Raw genomic sequence first — 25,471 nt, 5'->3', positions numbered from 1 at the left:
CAATCCACAAACAACTAACAGGCATTAGGCCCTAACGTAAAGAGGGCGCTTTGTAGACGCAAGCCAGCAATATTTCTGATGATTTATTTACGGAAGTTTAGGTGCACAATGACAAACAGAAGTGCAACATTCTCGAAAACCAGTAAGCCAAGTGGACTGCCATTACATCAGTGACATGACTGCAGGCTTCAACGTAGCTGTGTCTGTGTTTACGATTAGAAATGTCAAACAAATTTCGCCTCCGTAGAACTCGATTGCACAGTTTGCGTAGCCTACCGCTTTGTTCTTCTCCATAGTTTGATATACCAAAAATCCGAAGTACTTCCACATCGAACTCCTGAAGTTATTAGGGCCTATTACTCGTCTCTCTACATGTCGCACAGGTTGATCGCGTTGTCCTCCATTTTTTGGCAAAACACGAGCAGCACAGCAGCTGATTGAAACTGCTGTTCCCGGTGCGTAAAATTGGTGGGAATTTTCTTTTTAGCTTTCGCAATGCTTACTGCACTTCGGAATTCTTTTATATTCTTATATTCTTGTTTGTGAATTTTGTTACACCTATCTTTTTTATTTGTTTATTTCGTTTAAAATTAATAGTGTAAATATTTGGTTAAAATCGATTCCCTAATTTAGTTTTCGAAACTTGTGGTGTTTGGTCCAATCGATTGTGCAATCGATTTTCGAACGTAAAGTGACAGCCCTAACCACCAACCAAACAGATTTTATTCTGTGGTTTTATCATGGGTTTTATCTACCCAGGTATTTGCAGGTTCAGAGTTTAAGCTTTTCGGCCTCAAACTAAATCCTTTAACGAGTGTTAGTGAGTGTGGTGTGTTTAGTTCTCCCATGTACTGCGGAATGCAATTTAACATCAAAGCTTGTGTTTGCCTCCCCAGCAAACCCAGTGGAGGATCAGCATTGATTCAGAAGCTTACAGAAATGAGTGAGTACCACTATGCCATCACATCATGTGTAGCCACCACACCATCACATCATGTGTAGCCACCCAGTGGTTAAATTGGCTTTTGTAAGGAGGGCGAGCCCTTATTTATGGTGAATGGTTATCATTTAAAATGGCTGATTGGCCACTTTCTTCCCGTTGTAGACTCGACTCGCAGCCGGATGCAGGAGCAGAAGATGAAGGAGGAAGCAGAGTCTGCGAGAGTGGAAGTTCCAAACGGAGTGGAGAAACACGAATGAGCTTTGTCAACAATGAAGACGACATCGAGGTGGAGGGGAAGGATCGAGGGTCTGGAGTGTTGTATCCACCAGACTGCTCACGCTCTTGGTCAAGCCTGCTCTGGATCCTGTTGAATCATGGACTTCTGATTTTATTTTTTTTTATTTTTTTTTTTTTTGTTTTTAATTTTTTTTATTGGATTTTTTTTTTTTATACTGTTAGTGACTCATTACAGCAAGGGCCTGTGATGTGGACTTGGCTTGACTGTTTAATTATTCATTATTATTTTTTTTCTGAATTATGTTAATGTAGCAGTTTCTGTTAGTTTCAGATTTTTGAGTGAAATAATGAGTGAAGAACCCATGGACTGAGGGGGGGGGGGGGTGGTGTGATACATTCAATTAGCTGAATATTTCTGAAATATTAAGAAACTTTTGAGTAGTTGAATAGCTTTGTCGAAATGCTAAATATACAACTCCTGTGGTGTTTTGCAAAATCAAATTTTGGATCATAATATATTTTAGAGGAGGTTGTCGGATTGCGTTTTATTTTGTTTTATCTTTTGTTTTTAGCTTCATAATCTTACTGCATGGTCTAAAGTGTTTTTTTTTTCTTTAAAAAGACTTGATATTTCAGATCATACTACAGTTTACTGTTTTTATAATGTCTGATATTTGAAAGAAATGTTTTTCTTCTATCCTAAGGGGAAAAATATAAAAAGATAAAGCCTTTGGAAATGCCATCTGGTAAGAATAAATGTATTATTGTGTGTCTCCGCCGGTCTTGTTTTTGTGTCTTCCAGTAAACATTTAGTCTCACATGGTGGTGCAGATCTTCACCTGCACCATAAGTGACGATGTATTGAAACCTTGATTTACCTGGCGGGTGGTTCTTATCAGGTACCATAAGTGACGATGTATTGAACCCTTGATTTACCTGGCGGGTGGTGCTTATCAGGTACAGTTAAATGGGACACATTGTATGTTGCCCACATTGTTTTTACAAGGAAAGTTTTGCCAGAAGTCATATATTGACTTGAGGAGCACATTAGCTGGTGTCGGGGAAGTGATTTGTACTTGTGATCAAGTCCTTTTTTGGTGTTATTGAATGACTGTTATCTCAGGATGTGATTTTGAGCAGTTAGGTTTTGGGTAACACTTTACTTGGATAGTCTGCTCACAGAGATCTGTTAAGATTCAAGTGCAGCATGTTATTGAACAATTACTAAACATCACATTAATCAAATCCAAACCTTAACCATAAGTTGTAGTTAACGAAGTCAGCAGATAATTTGCTGCTAATCGGAGCGTCTGGAGATAGTGGGCTAACTATCCAAGTTAAGTGTGATGGGGTTTGATGTTTCCCAACAGAGTGTGCTGTCTCAAAGGTTCGACCCACATGGAACCATCATATAAGAACTAGAAATGCAATTCCAAGGAATTACCAGTGCATGAAAATGCTAAAGTTGTGATGTAAAATATCATGTATAGTTAAAACAGATAATACAGAGATGGTTACTACGGTGATGCTAGGATAGACATGGTGGTTGCATAGCTTAATAAAAGTTGATAGTTTACATTACATTACATTACATTTGGCTGACGCTTTTTAACCAAAGCGACTAACAACATGGTAAACAGTAAGTTTTAGAACAATTCTCACAATTTTAGGACAGTTTAAAAAAAAACATTAGAGTACAGTAAGAATAAGTGGGCCGGTGAGTGCTGTTTTAGCAGTTACTTGTCAGTTTAAAACGGCTGGTGAGTGCTAGGATCAGTAAGATTTGTTGTAAGTGTTGCTAAGAGAGTAGATGTTCTCTAAAGAGCTGGGTCTTCAGGAGTTTTTTGAAAGTGGAAAAGGATGTCCCTGCCCTTGTAGGAACTGGCAGTGTGTTCCACCAACGAGGAACAACAGATGAGAAAAGTTTGGATTGGCTTGAGCGTGCGGTGGTAGAGCTAGACGCCGTTCGATCAGAGGAGCTTGCGGCCGGTCTGGAGGTAGTGTAAGTCTGTATGAGGGCATTCAAGTAGGTGGGAGCAGAACCGAGACTACTTTGTAGGCAAGCGTTAGAGACTTGAATTTGATCGCGGGCCGCCATAGGTAGCCAGTGTAGCTGGATGAGCAGCGGGGTAACATGTGCCCTTTTGGGTTGGTTGTAGACCAGGCGCCGCCGCGTTCTGGATCATCTGAAGTGGTTTCACTCGCGCAGGCTGGGAGACCTGTCAGGAGGGCATTGCAGTAGTCGAAGTCGTGAGATGACTATTGCCTGAACCAGAAGTTGGGTAGCATCTTGAGTCAAGTAAGTCCTGATTTTCCATTATGTTGTAGAGTGCGAAACGGCATGACCGGCGACTGAGGCAACATGATCTGAGAAGTTTAGTTGGTTGTCGAGAACAACTCCTAGATTTCTTGCAGTCCTGGTCGGTGAAACAGACAGGGAGTCAAATTTGATGTTGATGTCGTGGTGTATGGTAGGTTTAGCTGGGATGACCAGCAGTTCAGTCTTTGAGAGGTTCAGCTGGAGGTGGTATGTCTGAAATGCTATGTCTGAAAGGCAATCTGAGATCCGTGCTGAAACCAGGGGTCGTCAGGTGGAAAGGACAGATAGAGCTGTGTGTCGTCTGCATAGCAGTGGTATGAGAAGCCGTCTGCGAACGGATAATCTGTCCCAAGGAGGTGGTGTAGATAGCAAAGAGGAGGGGGCCCAGCACTGAGCCCTGGGGACCCCTGTGGTGAGATGGTGAGGTGCGGATAGCTGACCAAGCCATGATACGTAAACGAAAGCGTCCTGTGAGGTAGGATTCAAACCAGGAGAGAGTAGAACCGAGATTCCCATGTCAGCAGTATAGAGAGAAGGATCACGGTGATTAACCGTGTCAAAGGCAACCCGATAGGTCAAGCAGAATGAGTACTGATGACCCGGCGGGTCGCCCTGGCTTCTTTAAGGCTTCTGTTACAGACAGCAGAGCCGTTTCGGTAGAGTGGCCGCTTTTGAACCCAGACTGATTTGGATCCAGAAGGTTGTTCTGTGAAAGGAAGTCAGAGACCTGTTTGGAGACTGCTCGTTCAATGCCTTTGGATAGGAAAGGCAGTAGTGAGACAGGGCGGTAGTTCTCGACTTGAGCAGGGTTGAGAGAAGCTTTCTTAAGTAATGGTGTTACCGGGCCACTTTGAACGCTGTTGGAAATGTGCGGAGGTTAGCGAGGCATTGATCACATGTGTGATAGCTGGAGCGATGGTCGGGCTGATGGACTGAAGTAGGCTCGTGGGTATAGGGTCCAGCGAGCATGTGGTAGGGCGGCTGCATGTCAGGAGTCTGGACACTTCACTCTCGGAGAGAGGCGTGAATGCTGAAAAAAAGATGTTCCAGCAGTCCCTAGAGGTTGTAGGAGTCGCGGTATCTGAGTCAGATCGTTGAGTGGGCATGTAGAGAATTGACTGCTGATTGCCGCCACTTTGTTTGTAAAAAAAAAATGAGGCGAGGGTATCTGCAGTAAGGCTGGATGGAGGAGGAGGCAGCTGAGGGTTGAGTAGCGATTTGAAGGTTGAGAAAAGTTTTCGAAAGTGTCTGTAGCTGTTGATTTTGTCATGGTAGAAAGCAGTCTTAGCAGCAGTGATGCTGGCTGAGAAGGAGGTCAGGAGTGTCTGGTAGTTTTTGAGGTCGTCAGCTAGTTTGGATTTGTGCCATTTCCTCTCCGCGGCTCTGAGTTTGGTGCGCTGCGATCGGAGGGTATCATTTAGCCATGGATGAGAATGTTTGGATCGAGCTGGCCTTGTGGTAAGTTTAAAAGTAGACTGTTTAAAAGCTGAATGTAGATAGTTTAAAAGTTGTTGATAGACAGTAGATAGTTTAAAAGTTGTTGATAGACAGCTAGTTTAATAGATAGTTTAATGATAGTTTAAAAGTAGACCGTTTAAAAGTTGAAGGTAAATAGTTTAAAAGTTGTTGACAGACTGGAAGTTGAATGAATGTTGATATTCAAATAGTTTAATGGCTGTGTATAGGTAGATATTTGACGATAACTGAAAGTTGGAATGGCTCTAATGTTTGCTTGCAGTTATGCTAAGATTTTTAACTATGCTAACCATGCTACTTAGCTAATGTTTTATAGCAGTGTTAGCAATGCTAACCTGCTAACCATGTTACTTAGCTAATGTTTTCTAGCAGTTTAATGAATGTTGATATTCAAATAGTTTAATGGCTGTGTATAGGTAGATATTTGACGATAACTGAAAGTTGGAATGGCTCTAATGTTTGCTAGCAGTTATGCTAAGATTTATAATTCTGCTAACCATGCTACTTAGCTAATGTTTTATACTAGTGCTAGCAATGTTAACATGCTAACCATGTTACTTAGCTAACTTAACTAACATTTTCTAGCAGTTTTGCTAACCATGTTAGCAATGCTAACATGTTAACTATGTTAACCATGTGACTTAGTTAACCAAGCTTATCATTTTTAGTAGTTATGCTAACTATGTTAACTAGCATGCTAACTATGTTAACCATGTTACTTAGCTAACTTCGCTAATCATTTTTAGCAGTTATGCTAACTAACATACTAACATGTTAGCATGTTAACTATGCTAACCATATTACTTAGCTAACCTAGCTAATCATTTTTAGCAGTTTTGTTAAAAATATTAACATGCTAACTTTGTTAACCATGCTAACTAGCTACAGTGGGTAGGAGTCATAGTTGATGAAAAGTGTTGACAGTTGATGACAAGTTAAAAGTTGTTGATGGACAGCTAGTGAATGTATATAGTTTAAAAGTTGAATGTAGATAGTTTAAAAGTTGTTGATAGAAAGCTAGTTTAATGATAGTTTAAAAGTAGACCGTTTAAAAGTTGAATGTAAAAAGTTAAGTAGTTTAATGGGTTACATTGTTTAACAGTGGATTATTGTAGTGAGGACTTTTATTTTGAAACAGTTTTGGGCAGAGGAAACAGTTGAATAGGATGTGTAGTCTTAATTGACCCAGATTGTATGCTTAAAGCCTGAGGCTGCAGGTGGCCTGAACACCTGCCATAGGATTCTAATTGCTTAACGGCCTATTATGATGTCACAATCGGCAATGTTAAGTCTATGGGGATTTATAAAAAAGTTTTTCTTTAATAGTTTAAAAAGTATAAAAGTTTCAAAGTTGAAAAGTCATACCAACCCGATCTGTTTGAAGACCTACGTAACAAAGTTTGAATGACGTTTCTAAGTTAAACTGTTCAAGAGAAATTGCGTACGGAAAAAGTGGTAAGCGGAATAATAATAATAAGTTGTTGCCTAGGAAGAACAGTACAGTGCATTTTCATGCACTGTAACTATTCAAGTCCCCTTAGTGCAAAGGCACCTAGAAATTCTGTCTTGATTACGGAGTGCTGGTGTACCTTTACCTATTGGTATAAATCTTTGTTTAAATTAGGTATAGCTAGAATTATTGTAGCCTAGACTTTAAAAATGGACAAACAAAAGGCCTCTCGGTGTGCCCTAGCTTGTTTGGCTGTGAACATCTTGTTTGCCTTGTGACGGTTGGGCTTATATGGTAGTCTACTGTTGCTTCTCAGGAAGCCTGTGACAGGAAGGAAATGTCACGTGCAGCTTCCGTTGTCTCGTGAAGGTTTTTTTTTTCTCGGATTTCCTTTAGAATGGGATGTAGATCTGGTTGATGTACTTTTTTTTTCTGTGCATGGTATATTATTCATGAATCTGAAGGTACAGCACACTAGCCTATCCCTTAACTTCAGTCAGGGCCATGGCAGCTAGGGTAGTGTCACTGACTCACTGTTGACGAGAATGTAATAGTGTGGATGTTGAATTTGTCAGACTCAAATAGCCGCTTGACAGAATTTTATTCAACACATGATTTGCTTGCTCAGATTACACTCTACAGAAAATAGCAGGGCAGCGCGCACTACACCCTCGGCGGAGTTGGTAGCTATCAGCTGTGAAGTGAGGGATGAAACCCGTTTGTAAAGGGCGGTAGGAGCGCGCGGGTGAGTCACACACACGAAACTATCTCGCAACCTTGCAAACACTGGGAGAGTTCAAACTAAATATAACTGCAGGACCACCTTCCTCGACACAGTAACGACAGGCCCACGGCTATTCAGAGCGCTCGTCTGAACACAGGATTGAGAAATTAGGCCCAAGTGTGAACGAGTCTTACCACCAGGAGTCGGAGAATAAAACGACATCGGAGAGCCAGTTGTAGGCTACCCAGTCTTGATGGAGGTAAAGTTTCTTCTTTTAGCTTTTCCTTGACTCGCAAATGTACAAGGAAACGCCAGATTGACGTTGATAAAGTCGAAGGTTTGGAAAAACGGTAGCTGGAAGTGTTTTTATTCATTATACGAAGAGTTTACAGTTTTCGGCAAACTGTTTTGACAGAATAGCTTACTGAATGACTAGGCCTATTTTAAAGTTGTTTAATTTATTTTTTATTACTGATATACTGAATTAAATTGCGTCATTAAATCACCAAATAATTTTGTAGACTGGTTTGTAGCCTATGAAATCGGTGCCTCTGTAGTTAGCAGTTGTCTGCGGTGTGTCCTGTGCATTTCACTAAGTAAGTGGCACAGTGGGAAACAATGGATGCAGTTGTAGCCTAATATATGAAGCACAATTAAAACAGCGTACATCATCCACAGACCTTATGAGCTCATGTTTTGTGCGGATGAGGAATTTCGCTAGGCACACCTAGATAGGCAGCAGAGACGCACACCTCCGTCATCAGGCCTGTGAGATGAAAATGACACTCCGGTGGTGTCTAATAACGTTACATAACATGTTTCAAAGTAACGGAACCTTAATATATGCTCAGGAATATGATCCATTTGGAATGGGCAATGTTTTTAGATGAGGCGTTGCATGGAGACGCATAATATGTTCACTTAGATTTATTGCCATTTCGAATAAGGACCTCCGTGTAGAGATAAGTAACACCTGTTGGTCTTATGGAATGTGAGCCCGATAGATATGACAGAAATCTTTTTGATCACTTTAAATTGGAATTGGAATTGGAGAGGTGCAATGTTCTGCTATGTTGTAGGCTAGACTTGCTTAGACCGGGAAAAAAATCACTCGATGCTATAGAAAGTAAGAGGAAGTTCGCCGTTTGAGTAAGCCATGTGTTTGACACAATGTCATCGACCCTGTGTCTGATGTAGTCCTAACCCGCGCCGCACGAGGGCCAGGTTCGGTCCCGGTTGAGCTGCACCGCCTGCCGGAGTGGGGCTGCGCGGTGGTAGTAGATATGCGTCTCTGTGGTGAGCTGCCTATGCGAGTTCATTATCTCCTGAATGTCAGCTATGCGAACCCTCCGGCAGGGCCGAGGCTCAGCGCCACTCATTTCGGCAGCTGTCAGAGAGAGCTCGCCCTGACAGCAGCGGGGAACACTGGCACCGGATCTGGCGCGGATCTGTGCGGGCCCGGAACTCTCGCTGGCGGTTTGTTTCTATTTGGGTGGTCGCTGTTTGGCCTCTGTCGTGTAAAATGATAGACATAGTGGACGGTAAACATCGTAAACACATGCGCTAGGAGTCTACTGCCGTGTCAAATATCTGGCACACTTAGATTTCCAGATGTGTCCAATCCGCTGTACTGTTTTGCGACACTCTTGCCTGGCCTGCTGTGGGCTTATGTGTCTCTCTGATCAACCTGTGAGTTGTTGTGGTTGCTTATGTAGCCTACACAGAGTTTTTCCTTGCCTCTGTTGCTCTTGGGTGCTCTTTGTTGGTGCCCCCAATCCCAATACTCCCCCACCTTTCTTATGCAGCCCTTGCCGCTTAATCTACTAAACCCCTCTTCTACTACACTTTTTACCCCCCCCCCATAAATGCACAAAAAGGCTGACACCAGACATAATTTCACTCCATTTCTTACATCCAGTAACTATATGCATGTGACGATAAACTTCCTTGTATCCACACAGGAGCCAAATTACTGCTCCACTACTGTGTCTGGCACCAACAAGTCACCGCCTGGATAATGTCACAACAAAGACCTTACATATCTGAGAGTGAGAGAGTGCACTTTAGCTAATTTGAGAACTGGGTTGGACTCTTGGGATCCTTTTGTCCTTTGACTCTATCAGCAAAGCTCAGTTAAGTCAGAGATTAGACTCATTTTGAAGCTGAGGCCAAACCATGAGCTCACGGCAGCACAGAGGCTCCTTTGGCAGGAAGTGAAATGTCAGTAATGTGTGACCCTCTTGTTTTGCATGGGCTTGTGGTCAGGTGCGCAGGTCTTTACTTCTCCCTGCGTTCTGGTAAATGTAACGGTACATTTCACCTCTACATAACGCTTAGCCTATCTGCAGGTCAACCTTCAACATGTGTCAAACCGAGCCCCGGAAATCAAGTTTCTGTTTCCACACTGCAGGTTTGTTGACCACATTACAGCTGCAGCAGGAGACACACAGCTGCTCAGGTATAAATCAATTCAATGTGCCCTGTTCAACTAGGGTTGCCACCTGTCCAGGATTTTCATGGTCTGTCCAGGAAAATAAAAATCCTGGACACTGAATGTCCCTGATTTTTGTACATGATGCGCAAAATGTGTATTTCAGTTTAATTGAAGCGTGCCTACGTCCATAAACGAATGCACAGCCTTATTGGCTCTACAAAAATGACGTAGCATAACATGGGTGGTGGTGGTGGTGGGGGCAGGCACCGTGGAGGTTCATTAGAAATGGTAAGGTGGAGACAGAGAGTGTGTGGGACAAGGAGAGACAGAGAAAGGAAAGTTTATTCCACATAAGCAAAAAAGCAGAACCTAATTATGTATTCCCCTTTTTTCTCAATACTGCCCCCAGGTGTCCACAACTAAAAACTGTTGAAAATATAACAAAATAATAAAGGTTGCTATTAAATAAAGCTAAAGCAATTAACTAAACAAATAACTAGAAATTGTCATTCTTACTAATTTTAGCTATACAATTGTCGCTTAGAATGACTGTTTTTATCTTGGGTTAGATGTGCGAAAGGCGCCGTTGCTTACAAACAAAAAGGTCGATTGGATGGTCAAAATGTCCAGGATTTTTGTCAGACACAGGTGGCAACCCTATGTTCAACCGGTTAGAACGAGACCCAAACAGAAAGCCTCCTAAATAACTCGAAACTTCCTGTGCTCTGCTAGCCTGGCGAGCCAGACCCACATTAAAATGTAGGGTCTGGACACTCACCGTTCGCAGTGCTCAGTCCGAGGAGCGGGATAATCAGTTGTCTTTCAAATTCCCTCTGCACGCAATATGACGCAATAAGATATTTGTTTTCAAGTAGCAGGGAATTCAAGCCAAACCATTGCAACTCTGCCATCAATCATTATGTTAAGCCCACCAAACGACTCTATACACGATTTCAATGACCTGATTAAGTTTCGATTTCTGGAGCTCACAAACCAACGGAGAGTTGCTAGACTAGCCCTGGCAGCAAATGTAATTCTAGGCTAGTGCTCTGCAATAAACAAGCCCCTTTTGTTTTTTCATTCTTTGTACTTTTGGCATTTTGTATTGTATTATTATTTTATTATTGTTTTATTATTTTTAAAACACTGTGGGTCAACCCTGTTGCGTTAATGTGCCATAAAATAAGTGGACTTGACTTAAACTCAGATGAACTGTCTGTCATGACTCAGATGAACTGTCTATCTATGGAATTATTTGGCTTTGTTTGAATGAGCGCATTCTTCCGAGGTGCTACCATGCTTAACATGATGCATCTGAATCAGTGAACTTGTACCTTGTTGTTTGGGAGTCAGACATGTGTGGACAGAACAGTTTCTCTTGTTACAGTTGTGTAAAATATATCTTTCATGTTGCACATGTTAAACTAATCTACACTAACATGCACATGGTCTGTATTCAGAGAGAGAGACCGAGGTCAGAGTCACACTGTCACGCCTCCATGACACGACAGAAGCCATTTTGCTTTTGATGCTCTGCCCATAAAGATGAGCCTTTGGTATTCCAAGAGTTGCTGTTTCTGTGTTCCAGGGGAACCCTGTTATTAAAGTGTCTGTTGCTGAATTGGCTGGAAAGTTTAAAGATCACAGTGTCTCCAGTTGTGCTGGCTATGATGGGGTGAGATTCATCTTCTCTTCCTCCCTTCTCTTCTTCTCTTCTCTTCCTTCTCTTCTTCTCTTCCTCCCTTCTCCTCTTCTCTTCTCTTCCTTCTCTGCTGCCTCTCCAGCAGCTGCTGGACTCGTTGTTCGCTGGCTGATGATGTCATATAGTTCGGTGTGCAAAGATGGAAGACAATCCCTCACTGGAACCAAAAGGAAAAGAATCTCTTGTGTGTCATTTCTTACAGACCTAATAATGCTGCAGTAATTCTTGAGCTCTTCTGTTTTAGATATGTTATGCATCTAGTAGAAATGAGGAGAACTGTTTGTAGTGTGCTGAGAAGTTTTCTCAAGATTCTTAAATCAGCTTGCAGTGCCAAATTACAAAGTACACAAACCTGCGTAGAATATCTATATTTGTTCACCTCCTGCGTTAGCTCTTGGCCACTACAGCATCTTCCCAGCCTGCCAGCCCTTTGGCCGTCTTTCTTTCTTTTGTTTGTGAATTCTGACGTCTCTACTATCAAGCGTTCCTCAGGTCCTCATAGTCCAACTGCCTGTATCTCCTCCACTGGTCATCTCTTGACTGTGCTCAGTGTGTGTCTGTGTCCAACATGTTCATCTTGCTGTGCTCAGTGTGTTTCTGTGTCCAACATGTTCATCTTGCTGTGCTCAGTGTGTTTCTGTGTCTAACATGTTCATATTGTGCGCCACCTCATGTCCCTTTTCAGATCTGTTTTGTAACAGTGTTCGTGTTTATGAGCCTTTCTGAGATTATAGTCACTGCATGGTAGCATAATTATCAGATCTGTTTTGTAACAGTGTTCGTGTTTGATGAGCCTTTCTAGATTATAGTCACTGGTGGCAGAATACCACCAGCAGCTTACTTGCACCCTGCCATATTTTAGACTAACATATATGAACACGTCATGGCAAATGTCATAACGAGTTAGGATAATTAGTGGCCAGCATAATCTGTAGTTATCATGATAATATGATGTTATGATAGCTGAGCTATGTGACAGTAGCATGTGACATAAGCGGTTATGGTAGCTAAAATTCTTAATTTCTGACCATTTTCTAATAATGTAACACCATCATAAGAGATAACGATTGGACATGACACCCATTATGTGTTTAGGCCTGACAATGTCAGGTCTAATGTGGCAGGGTTCAAGTGCAGTGTGAGCTCCCACCTCAGATAGCAGGAGGCACATTCCCACGTCTGCTCCCTGTGCTGTGTCTGTTCTGAGGCACATTCCCACCTCTGCTCCCTGTCTGTGCTGAGGCACATTCCCACCTCTGCTCCCTGTGTTGTGTCTGTGCTGAGGCACATTCCCACGTCTGCTCCCTGTCCTGTGTCTGTGCTGAGGCACATTCCCACCTCTGCTCCCTGTCTGTGCTGAGGCACATTCCCACCTCTGCTCCCTGTCCTGTGTCTGTGCTGAGGCACATTCCCACCTCTGCTCCCTGTGTTGTGTCTGTGCTGAGGCACATTCCCACGTCTGCTCCCTGTCCTGTGTCTGTGCTGAGGCACATTCCCACCTCTGCTCCCTGTCTGTGCTGAGGCACATTCCCACCTCTGCTCCCTGTCCTGTGTCTGTGCTGAGGCACATTCCCACCTCTGCTCCCTGTCTGTGCTGAGGCACATTCCCACCTCTGCTCCCTGTGTTGTGTCTGTGCTGAGGCACATTCCCACGTCTGCTCCCTGTCCTGTGTCTGTGCTGTGTCTGTGCTGAGGCACATTCCCACCTCTGCTCCCTGTCCCTGTCTGTGCTGAGGCACATTCCCACCTCTGCTCCCTGTCCTGTGTCTGTGCTGAGGCACATTCCCACCTCTGCTCCCTGTGTTGTGTCTGTGCTGAGGCACATTCCCACCTCTGCTCCCTGTCTGTGCTGCCATTCTAAAGTGGACTCTGGTGTTGCTCTTCAGCAGAATAAGCCGGTTCGGCGGAGGCCCCCACGTACTCTCCAGATCCCTGCCACAGGTGATGAGAGCCAGGCAGAGGAGCAGGTGAGAGCCAGCACTCCGGTGCCCCCTACTGGACCATCTGGTGCAGAGTCAGTTCATTGACCTCTGAAGTTTGCCTACAAAAAAGAACCAAAACGGCCATCTTTGCCCATATAAGGAGATCCGGTTGTTAATTGAAGCTAACTACCTATAGCTCTAGGGTAGCAAAAATCTAAGTGTGCCGCCTTCATGTACCAGAGATCACAGTGTCCACTCGACGGCAGAGGACAAAAGAGGACAAAAGAGGACAAAAACGTCTGCGAGAGTTTAACAGGTGCGATCATTCCCCAGAGGAAACATCGCCAGATACCGGATGTCAAAGATGGCAGCTTTTTTGTAGGAGAACTTCAGAGGTCTATTACTGTGATATTATTATGACTGCTCATTAGTGCCATCATTGGATTAAGATTATACTATTGTATTATTTGTTCAGGATATGCATGGTTACATATTTGATTATCATGATGTTATCAGGCTTGTGTATTTGTTTGAGCTGATAATGATAATAGTTAGATGGTCTATGGACATACAGTAAGACAAAGCCAACAGGACACCTGTTTGCCACATTGATGTCTTTTTGTCTCCTTCAGAAGTCAGACGGCGCCGCTGCACGTCCTGCCCGCTCCAGGAACAGGAACTCTGCTCTGATCGAGAAGCTGCAGGTAAGAGCGGCATGTCCAGGCCCCGCGCCCGCAAGCCAACCCTGACCACAAGCCAACCCTGACTAACCTACTACCACAAGCCAACCCTGACTAACCTACTACCACAAGCCATCCCTGACTAACCTACTACCACAAGCCAACCCTGACTAACCTACTACCACAAGCCAACCCTGACTAACCTACTACCACAAGCCAACCCTGACTAACCTACTACCACAAGCCAACCCTGACTAACCTAATCACACTAAAGAGCTACCACAAGCCAACCCTGACTAACCTACTACCACAAGCCATCCCTGACTAACCTACTACCACAAGCCATCCCTGACTAACCTACTACCGCAAGCCATCCCTGACTAACCTACTCACACTAAAGAGCTACCACAAGCCAACCCTGACTAACCTACTACCACAAGCCAAGCCGTGTTGTGGGATAGGTGTTGTTAGAGCCGTGTTGTGTTGATAGAGCCGTGTTGTGTTGTTAGAGCCGTGTTGTGTTGATAGAGCCGTGTTGTGTTGTTAGAGCCGTGTTGTTACAGTTGTGTTGTTAGAGCCGTCTTGTGTTGATAGAGCCGTGTTGTGTTGTTAGGTCCGTGTTGTGTTGTTAGAGCCGTGTTGTGTTGTTAGAGCCGTGTTGTGTTGTTAGAGCCGTGTTGTGTTGTGTTGTTATAGCCGTGTTGTGTTGTTATAGCCGTGTTGTGTTGTGTTGTTAGAGCCGTGTTGTGTTGTTAGAGCCGCGTTGTGTTGTTAGAGCCGTGTTGTGTTGTTATAGTTGTGTTGTTATAGTTGTGTTGTTAGAGCCGTGTTGTGTTGTTAGAGCCGTGTTGTGTTGTTATAGTTGTGATGTTAGAGCCGTGTTGTGTTGTTAGAGCCGTGTTGTTATAGTTGTGTTGTTAGAGCCGTGTTGTGTTGTTAGAGCCGTGTTGTGTTGTTAGAGCCGTGTTGTGTTGTTATAGTTGTGATGTTAGAGCCGTGTTGTGTTGTTAGAGCCGTGTTGTTATAGTTGTGTTGTTAGAGCCGTCTTGTGTTGATAGAGCCGTGTTGTGTTGTTAGGTCCGTGTTGTGTTGTTAGAGCCGTGTTGTGTTGTTAGAGCCGTGTTGTGTTGTTATAGCCGTGTTGTGTTGTTAGAGCCGTGTTGTGTTGTTATAGCCATGTTGTGTTGTTATAGCCGTGTTGTGTTGTTAGAACCGTGTTGTGTTGTGTTGTTAGAGCCGTGTTGTGTTGTTAGAGCCGTGTTGTTATAGTTGTGTTGATAGAGCCGTGTTGTGTTGTTAGAGGCGTGTTGTGTTGTTATAGTTGTGTTGTTATAGTTGTGTTGTTATAGCCGTGTTGTGTTGTTAGAGCCGTGTTGTGTTGTTAGAGCCGTGTTGTGTTGTTATAGCCGTGTTGTGTTGTTATAGCCGTGTTGTGTTGTTAGAACCGTGTTGTGTTGTGTTGTTAGAGCCGTGTTGTGTTGTTAGAGCCGTGTTGTTATAGTTGTGTTGATAGAGCCGTGTTGTGTTGTTAGAGGCGTGTTGTGTTGTTATAGTTGTGTTGTTATAGTTGTGTTGTTAGACCCGTGTTGTGTTGATAGAGCCGTGTTGTGTTGTTAGAGCCGTGTTGTGTTGATAGAGCCGTGTTGTGTTGTTAGAGCCGTGTTGTGTTGTTATAGTTGTGTTGTTAGAGCCGTGTTGTGTTGTTAGAGCCGTGTTGTTATAGTTGTGTTGTTAGAGCCGTGTTGTGTTGTTAGAGCCGTGTTGTGTTGATAGAGCCGTGTTGTGTTGATAGAGCCGTGTTGTGTTGTTAGAGCCGTGTTGTTATAGAGCCGTGTTGTGTTGTTAGAGCCGTGTTGTTATGTTGTGTTGTTAGAGCCGTGTTGTGTTGTTAGAGCCGTGTTGTGTTGTTAGAGCCGTGTTGTGTTGTTATAGTTATGTTGTTAGAGCCGTGTTGTGTTGTTAGAGCCGTGTTGTGTTGTTATAGTTGTGTTGATTGAGCCGTGTTGTGTTGATAGAGCCGTGTTGTGTTGATAGAGCCGTGTTGTGTTCATAGAGCCGTGTTGTGTTCATAGAGCCGTGTTGTGTTGTTATAGCCGTGTTGTGTTGTTATAGTTGTGTTGTTATAGTTGTGTTGTTATAGTTGTGTTATAGTTGTGTTGTTATAGTTGTGTTGTTAGAGCCGTGTTGTGTTGTTATAGTTGTGTTGTTAGAGCCGTGTTGTGTTGATAGAGCCGTGTTGTGTTGTTATAGCCGTGTTGTGTTGTTATAGCCGTGTTGTGTTGTTATAGCTGTGTTGTTAGAGCCGTGTTATAGTTTTTAGTTGTTAGAGCCGTGTTGTGGGTCTGTCTTTGTGCCAGAGCGCTGGTCCTCATGTAGTGTCTGGTGTCTCATCCTGCAGTCCAACCTGGCCCTGTCGCCCTTGGCCCTGTCGCCCACACCGATGTTGCCCTCCCCGAAGAGCCCGGGGTTGAGGCTACAGCCCCCAGGGTCCTCCCCCAACTGCCCCAGCAGCCCTGTTGCCCCCATGCCAAGGGCAGGTAAAAAGCCGGTGGAAGCCCCCGCCAGCTTTGAGAGTCCAGCAGATGCTGCTCTGCTGCCCAGCATCAATAAGGTGAGAAGAGCAGAGTAGTCTACTCATACGGTGAGAAGAGCAGAGTAGTCTACTCATACGGCATCAATAAGGTGAGAAGAGCAGAGTAGTCTACTCATACGGCATCAATAAGGTGAGAAGAGCAGAGTAGTCTACTCATACAGCATCAATAAGGTGAGAAGAGCAGAGTAGTCTACTCATACGGCATCAATAAGGTGAGAAGAGCAGAGTAGTCTACTCATACAGCATCAATAAGGTGAGAAGAGCAGAGTAGTCTACTCATACGGTGAGAAGAGCAGAGCAGTCTACTCATACAGCACCAATACGGTGAGAAGAGCAGAGTAGTCTACTCATACAGCATCAATACGGTGAGAAGAGCAGAGTAGTCTACTCATACAGCATCAATACGGTGTAAAGTCTTGCAGCCTGTGTGTGTCCTGTTCTAAGAGCCTGTTTCTATTATGTATGTGGGCAAGAGGAGGAGAATTTCTCTGGACACTCTGGACAGTGGAGAGCTGTCTGTAATTCACACTCTGTAGAGCTGTCTGTAATTCACACTCTGGAGAGCTGTCTGTAATGGTCAGTGTTGTAACTCTAACAGTGTCCCGATGTCCTAAAGATGTCCGTCTCTGTTCTCGCAGGGCAGAGCTCGGCTGTCGGTGAGGCGTCGGCCTCCGTCTCGGCGGGTCAGGAGGGCGGGCGAAGAGGAGATGGACGGCGAGGGGGGGGGCAGTGGGACTTCCTCACCCGTGGAGCCTGCAGACGGAGAGAGTGAGGCGACACACCCAACAGATGCACTCACAGCAGAGAAACACACAGATGACCGCGGCGTGCCTGACCCCGAGACAAAGGCAGCTAGTGTGAAGGAGGCAGAAGTAGTGGACGAGGTGAAAGCCCAGGTCAAACCCCCGATCGAGGTGAAAGCCCAGGTCAAACCCCCGATCGAAGTGAAAGCCCAGGTCAAACCCCCGATCGAGGGGAAAGCCGAGGTCAAACCCCCGATCGAGGGGAAAGCCGAGGTCAAACCTACGGATCAGTTCAAGCTCGTAAATGAAGCCTCTAGCGCCGCTGCTGCTGAGGCTGACCGTGCAGTAGAGACGTCCACAGCAGAAAGGGAGGCGGCCGAGAAAGATACACCTGAGCCGGAGAAACAAGACGGCCCCTCAGAGACCAGCGCTGACCAGCAGGAAGCAGATACCGTAAAGCAGGAAGTGTAAGAGAGGGCTGAGGCGGAGGAGGACCGTGGACCCCAGGATCTCAAGGTAGCCGGCCGCACGCTCTTTATCTCAGACTCTAAAATGCTTTAATCCTCAAAGATTTACATGAAGATTTCGAGTGGCTCATATTATATGCCACTGTGTGTGTTTATTGTGTCACTGTGTGTGTTTATTGCTGGTTTAATGTTTGATTGCCTCTTTATTTGTGCTATATTTTTGACTCTGTGACTCATGCTTATCCATGTTGTGATGCAGAATGAAGTTGAAACGCCTGAGGAGCACTGAAGCAGAATGAGATCACCTGGGACTTTTTAAAGCGTCCAGGACTGGACGGAGTAAAACGCTGGGAAGGTACCTGCCCAGAACAGACCTCTGCCAAGCCCAACACCCGATCTCACACTGTTAAAACAAGAGAGAAATAAACGCCCGATCTCACACCGTTAAAACAAGAGAGAAATAAACGCCCCATCTCACAACGTTAAAACAAGAGAGAAATAAACGCCCCATCTCACAACATTAAAACAAGAGAGAAATAAATACCTAATCTCAGAATGTTTAAGAGAGAAAAAAAAAACAATCTCATAATCTTTAAGAGAGAAATAAACGCTGATCTCACAATGTAAACACAAGAGAGAAATAAACGACTGATCTCACACTGTTAACATAAGAGAGAAATAACTTGTCAGTCCTGTGATGTGGATCCACTCCTGATCCATAACTCGGGTTCTTTCATGGGAGAACAGGGGTGACTCCATTGTAGTCTCCAGATGTGGCGGCTGTCCTCTGCGTTCACTTGCCATGTGCTGGATTAGCAGTATTTGCCCATTCCATACCGTTGTGAAGTTACGTTTGATATGTTAGTGATGAACACATCATAAAGCTGTGTGATAGCGCACCATACTGTAGCTGTTTACGGCCACAACACAGAATGTATCTTATTGTCAATTATTAGAGCTCATGGCCATCATTAGACTTTGAGGGAATTTCTAACTGTGTCTTGTGTAACTGTTTCTTGTTAGTTTCTATGAATAGCAATGTTCTTGAATGCCTCTAACCATAATGGTGTACATACAGGTCATCAAAGAATTTCAACTGTGATCAGTGTTACTTTTGAATTAATTTTTGCCTTGATCAGTGTAACTTTGATACATTTGCTGCAGTGTTTTTGTACTTAGGGGATGTCTTTGGAAACAATGTAAATAAATGTTACTGTTTTTTCTGGCTGGATTATGCAATTCTGTGGTATGTTAAGCAGGTTTAAACTGCAGTAATGTCCATTTTTAAACACTAGGGGGGCTCTCCCCTGCACTATCCCATTAATTCCTGAAACTCAACCCATGTGCTATTGTACATGTTGCACAAACGGATTGGTGCAGAATGGAAGTAAACGACACAGTACTTGTGCTGCGCAAGACTAGTATACTACAGTATATGCCACTAGTATACTATATGCCAGGGCTATGTCCTGCGCAAGACTAGTATACTATATGCCACAGCTATGTCCTGAGTAAGACTACAGTTAAGAACAAAATGATTCATACCCCTAGCAAATTGATTGATTTAATGTTGATTTTCTCTTGACCAATATGTTTGTTTTGACTGAAAATGACACCGCCACATGCCAAGTAAGTAATGTAATGTGGACATTACATTACTTGTGGTGGTACATGTGGTAGAAACATGGAATCAAAAAAAGAAGCGTTTTTAAAAAATAGCGTGTCCAAAATGATTCCTACCCTTTACACAACGATAGCGTGTCCAAAATGATTCCTACCCTTTACACAACGATAGCGTGTCCAAAATGATTCCTACCCTTAACACAACGTAGGAGCACAAAGGCATGTTCTGAAGAGGCATGACAGGATCGAGCTGCCATCGTGCCGTGACTCATGACGGCACTGGGACAACTGGAGCATGTTTGGGAAGTGCCCTGCGCTCCGAGTAGGAGGTGGCTGGAAGGTCGAAGGTTAATCTTTTGACTGTTGGCCAGCCAGAATGTTAACCTTGGGCCGTCTATTTACAGACGAAGCTAAACGAGATTACAACAGTGTTGTATTGCAAACAACGGCACCTGTAATGAGAGCTACGACTCGTGCTGATGCTGGAGCACTTGCTCCCCACCCTTCTCTCTCTCTTTTTCTTTCTCTCTTTCTCCCTCTCTTTCTCTCTTTCTCTGTCTCTCTCTCTGTCTGTCTCTCTCAGACAGGTGCTGATGCTGGAGTGTTCATTTGCATGAGCCCCTGCTGTGGCTATTTGTTTTTCAGTGACTTGAAACTTCTGAGTCATTTCTTTACTTTGACTTGAAACATGCTTCTGAGTCATTTGTTTATTTTGACAAAAGACTGTTGTTAACTTTTAGCTAATATATGAACATCAAAGCTTTTTGCTTTTTCAAACACAGTTAAGGAGGTTTCTCTAAACTATTTAAGGCATTATAACGAAATCAATATTTGTGATTTGTCCATGTCTAGATCTGATCACTGTTTAACTAATGGCCACCTTACACCAAACAACTTTGACAAGATTTGGGAAAGATTCTTGAAAGATTGTAGTCTTTTAACTGATGCCCCCCCATTCAAGCTTTACTCAAAGGACTCCAATCTTTCAAGACTCTTCTTCTCTTTCTCTCTCTGTTTCTCTCTCTCTCAGACTCCTGCTGATGCTGGAGCACTTGCTCTCCACCCTTCTCTCTCTCTTTCTCTCTCTCTCTCTCTCTCTCTCTCTCTCTCTCTCTCTCTCTCCTCCCTCCCTCCCTCTCTCTCTCTCTCTCTCTCTCCCGCTTTCTACAATCTTTCAAAAATCTTCCCCAAATCTTGTCAAATTTGTTTGGTGTAAGGAGGCCATTAGGTGCAAGTCAACGAAAATCCCAAAAGTATCAGATAGATAGATAGATAGATAGATGGATAGATACTTTATTGATCCCCAAGGGGAAATTCAAGGTCCCAGTAGCTTATGACACCACACACAACAACATAAACAGGATGATAAAAAAACAAATCCACATGACTAAAATGAACAGTAAAAGACACTAAAGATACTAAAACAAGGACCCACATGAATGTACTAAGGATGTATAAGCATGAGGCGCTTGCAGTGACAGGGCAGGGACTGACCCTGTGATTCAGTAAGGTGCTCAATGAGGTGTGTGTCATGGTGGTAGTGCAAATAAGTGCAACAGTGCAGAGTCTAGCGACCAGCAATAAATAAGAGATTTAGGCATAGGAATGTACGCATAGTAATATAACAGTTATAGTATAATTATATGGACAATATAAGAGATTTAGGCATAGTAATGTACGCATAGTAATATAACAGTTATAGTATAATTATATGGACAATATAAGAGATTTAGGCATAGTAATGTACGCATAGTAATATAACAGTTATAGTATAATTATATGGATAAAATGGAGAAAAATGTAAACACAGTAACATAAGAATGATAGCAGCAGTGCAAGCATAGCTCAGCAGTGCAAGCATAGTGTTGCAGTGCAAGCATAGCTCAGCAGTGCAAGCATAGTGTTGCAGTGCAAGCATAGCTCAGCAGTGCAAGCATAGTGCTGCAGTGCAAGCATAGTGTTGCAGTGCAAGCATAGTGTTGCAGTGCAAGCATAGCTCAGCAGTGCAAGCATAGTGCTGCAGTGCAAGCATAGCTCAGCAGTGCAAGCATAGTGTTGCAGTGCAAGCATAGTGTTGCAGTGCAAGCATAGCTCAGCAGTGCAAGCATAGTGTTGCAGTAATAGGGTATCAGCCATTGGTCAAGTCTGAAGTTAGACCACAGTCCAGACTGGGGGATGGAGGGAGGGGTTGTGCATGTGGGCTAATATAGCCAGTAAACAGTGTAGACAGTGTAAGCAGTAACACAGTGGCCCAGTGGACAGTCAGTTCAGTCAGAGGTCACAGAAGGAAAATACAACTAATGATTGACATCCCCACACTCACACATACTGTACATACTCTCTCTCTCTCTCTCTCTCTCACACTCTCTCACACACACACACACACACACACACACAAGCCCATTGACAGTTCAACAGAAGTGCATGTCATCCTTATGACATCTGGTTTAAGGGCAATTAATTGAGGCTTTCAAGGAAGACAGGAGCTTCACCCTAGCATGACGCCATAGTGATGCTCGTCTAATTAGGTCGCCATAGTGATCCTCGTCTAAATAGGTCTTGCTGGGAAGCCTCTGCGTTGGCACGCGGCCCTCCCGACGAGTAAAGGCAGATGTATCGTTTTTGTGATCTATTCAAGGTTGCATGCTGAAATTATCCATTCTGCGTTCCCCTGAATAAACAGTTGCACCCTCTGATCAGACATTTCTTTAAAAAAATGCATCTCTATGCATCTCACTTTGCTTCTCTAATCTCCGATCAGTCCCCAACATGTCGAGCTAAACACAATCACTGAAGATTCCGCAGTCCTTTGATCCTTGTAGGTGACCTGACGAAATACGCCGAGCTGCAAGGACAATTAATTAGTGTAATCTCTAGAGGATGGCCTATGCCAAAGTACAATTAATTAGTGTAATCTGTCTCGATCTGTCTCGATCTACATAAAATGCATTTATACTGTGACCCTGCTGAATTACTATCTTCAGAAGTGTTCTATGACCTACAATGTGTTTTACAGTATTCAAATGTATCTTACATCATGTGTATAACAAACAATGGTGATACATGTCTGCCAGATTAACGAACATAAAATCTAGGGCTGTCAAAATAACTAATTCATTTCGATTAATTCATTTGAGAAAAAATAACTGATTAAAAAAAAAATAGCGCAGATTAATCGACCCCGAGCCGTTCTAGTTAGTAACCATTACTGTAAAATGAAGGAGAGAGAAGAAAATGTGCTGCCTGGATCCTTGATTGGAACATTTACTTTTAAAAAACGGCCTGATGGTGTTGACAAAAATAAAGTGTTGATTAAAATAAAGTCCTCTGCAATGTCTGCAGCAAGGAATTTGCTCACCGGAGTTTATCAACTCTAAAGTCGCACATCAATGCAAAGAAATAGTGTTGGCATTGAGGGGAGTGTTCATTTATTTTCATTGTGTCCCCTAGGTTATATCTGTGGCCTGAAATGCCTTGTACTGTATGTGAAAAAAAAAACTTCTTTCCAAAGCACTTTTGAATTGATTTCCTCAGCATATTAGGTCATATCATAGATTATTATGGCCATTATTTGAACAGTGAAAATAATAATAAAAGAGTTTTTGAACTTTAAATGTCACTAATGCTGATTATTCAATGATTCATTTCAATTTAAATATTTAAAATACTTTCTCAGCAAAAATTATATATGTGATTAATTTAGATTAATTAATCACAGAGTATGTAATTAATTAGATTTTTTTTTTATCGATTGACAGCCCTAATAAAATCATATTGCAACACATAAACAGATTTTGAGCAAATTGGTACACTGCAATATAGTATCTGACAGTACATTATAGGGAACATAAAAGTGACATTAGGTGCACTCTGATTCAAACAACAGGCAGAGTGCAAGTCTAATGCCTAAAACTAAATCAACTAGATATACTGCAAAGCGGTACAAAATATGACCACAGCTCAGTCCTGTACATTTAGTTCAGGATTGTTGGTCTTAGTTCATGTCTATGGGAGCGAAATGGGGATCCTGTCTGATTCCTGTCTGCATAAAGAGGCGTGTCGTTGACGTATTGATGACGTTCCACCTGTCAGACAGCTAGCAACCGGCCAACAGCAGCAGAATAAATAACGGGCGCATTCCTGATATAAGGTCAATTTTCTCCAGACTGGAATTCTCAAATGCCTGAAATGGTGAGAATGGTTTGGGGATCATGAAGACGTGCCCAACATTCATATTTCTAACTCAATAGAACCAAGATCTTGTGGTGAAATTCTGAGCTATGGCCGTAGACTTTAATGGAGCAGTCGCTGCCTCTGCTCTGCATAAAGGGGGATTTTGACCCCCTCGTGCAATCCGGGTTCCCGGAAGTGGCTCCTGATGAAGCGTCTTGCTCTGCCATGTATAATCTTTGGTGTGTGCTAGGGGTGTGACGAGATCTCGCCATACAAAAATGTCACAATATTTCTCGTCAAGGTTAAAATCTGTCTTGTGGAGAGACCGATATGGAAGTATCCAGGTGTAGCCAGCATGACTGACCAGTCTGACTAAATTAGCATAAAAGATGCCCCCCACACACACACCACTAAATTAGCATAGAACATGCCCCACACACACACACACACACACACCACTAAATTAGCATAGAAGATGCCCCTCAATGATCTCTCAATTACACTGTTTTCCCTAAAACACACTAGCATTCTTATGACCTAGTCTCCACTAATGGGGATTTGCTGGTATATCTTCAGTGTGCTGTGTGTTAAACATGTCAAATCCTGACAGAGTGAGAGATTGTTGAGTTATGGCCAGACTGTACTTAGCATAGTAACAGTTTTAGTTACAGCTCTCACAAAGGCAATCCCACCCAGAGGAGCAACCGTGTCCTGGCGACACCTCCAGCCACTTAATCCTCTGCTTTGATGAGAAGATCAATGACCCTCGACCTCTCCTGGCTCCTAGCGAGGGCTATCTTCTCAAGCTTAAGTGCTGCTCATGGGCTGTCAGGACGACAGACAGAGATCTGTGAAACAGATATTATTGCCATGGCAACACTCGGAGCACGGGTCCACCCCTCACTATGAGAAAAAACATTTACAATTTACAAAATTGACAAAGATTACATTTATTAAAGCAATAAAAGGGGAAATATCCAGGTGGTACTTTTTTAAGGCACTGCATGTGAGACAACATTATGTTCTGGTCCATTAAGTACTTATTAATTATTTTAATATTTATTTATTATTAATTTTAATATTTCTTTAGATTTATTATTAATTTTAATATTTAGTTATTATTAGTTAATATATTAGTTAGTAATTATTTAGTTAATATATTTTAATATGTATTTAGATCAGAATAAGCAGAGTACAGATGCTCCATCAGATCTGCACTGTTACATGATTTTCTGTTCTTTTGATTTTTATGCATTTACATTGAGACAACTGACATCATTGACATTGAGACAACTGACATCATTTAGATCGAGACCACTGACATCATTTACACTGACAACTGACATCCTTTACATTGAGACAACTGACATCGTCTGAAGGCACTACACCAGAGCCTACTTAGCAGGTTATAGTGGCTCTGGCATCAACTAGTCTTGTCTTAAGGGTCAAAACATGACCCGCCACTATGTATGAGAAAAAGAGTGTTGTTCACTTATTAAATGCTGTGAATATTATAGAAGCTGTACAACACTAGAACATGATTGTCTTGATCATGGAGATTAAAAGACTACAACACTAGAACATGATTGTCTTGATCATGGAGATTAAAAGACTACAACACTAGAACATGATTGTCTTAATCATGGTGATTAAAAGACTACAACACTAGAACATGATTGTCTTGATCATGGAGATTATAACATGTTTTATGGACATGTTCATATAGCTGGAGTCCCAAGTGGAGTGTGATGTCGGCAGTGGGCTGTGATGACCCAGCAATGGGCTGTGATGACCCAGCATTGGGCCAGGCTGAGCAATGACCATCGGCCAGCGGTGGCGACACCCTTTCCATGTTACCCCGACCCCACTTCCTCTCCTCTGCTCCCTGGCTGCGGGCCGAGCCGTTATCTCATTAGCGTTGGAGTTATTTCCAGTGGCCCGGCCTTTTTAGCGGCCCTAAGAGGTTTAGCTGAAGTGCTCTGCT

General features: G+C 43.2%; 2 protein-coding genes across 6 annotated transcripts in view; both read left to right on the top strand.

Moving 5' to 3' along the window:
* The window catches only part of rb1 (retinoblastoma 1), a 66,801-nt gene extending 65,243 nt beyond the window's left edge, over positions 1–1,558 (top strand). The window contains exons 26-27 of the mRNA XM_048267818.1: positions 897–943; positions 1,106–1,558. Coding sequence (XP_048123775.1) covers positions 897–943; positions 1,106–1,200 — 142 coding nt within the window. The 3' untranslated portion in view covers positions 1,201–1,558. The remainder of the gene's footprint in view (positions 1–896; positions 944–1,105) is intronic.
* A 5,621-nt stretch (positions 1,559–7,179) lies between these two features.
* Positions 7,180–18,922, top strand: dub (duboraya). Of its 5 annotated transcripts, none has more exons than XM_048267850.1 (7): positions 7,180–7,409; positions 11,173–11,259; positions 13,173–13,253; positions 13,841–13,912; positions 16,287–16,499; positions 17,120–17,740; positions 17,951–18,922. In XM_048267850.1, the coding sequence occupies exons 1-6, from the start codon at positions 7,404–7,406 to the stop codon at positions 17,693–17,695; spliced, it is 1,035 nt and encodes a 344-aa protein (XP_048123807.1). In that variant the 5' UTR covers positions 7,180–7,403; the 3' UTR covers positions 17,696–17,740; positions 17,951–18,922. The 5 variants fall into 5 exon arrangements, with proteins under 5 accessions (XP_048123807.1, XP_048123825.1, XP_048123817.1 ...); XM_048267840.1 differs by lacking the exon at positions 7,180–7,409 and adding an exon at positions 9,080–9,560 and having other exon boundaries at positions 13,176–13,253; XM_048267831.1 differs by lacking the exon at positions 7,180–7,409 and adding an exon at positions 9,080–9,560.
* The last annotated feature ends 6,549 nt before the right edge of the window (positions 18,923–25,471 follow it).

This window comes from Alosa alosa, chromosome 2 (genome assembly GCF_017589495.1).
Source record: "Alosa alosa isolate M-15738 ecotype Scorff River chromosome 2, AALO_Geno_1.1, whole genome shotgun sequence".
In the NCBI taxonomy this organism is placed as follows: domain Eukaryota; kingdom Metazoa; phylum Chordata; class Actinopteri; order Clupeiformes; family Clupeidae; genus Alosa; species Alosa alosa.
This window is presented reverse-complemented; position numbering and strand designations above follow the sequence as displayed.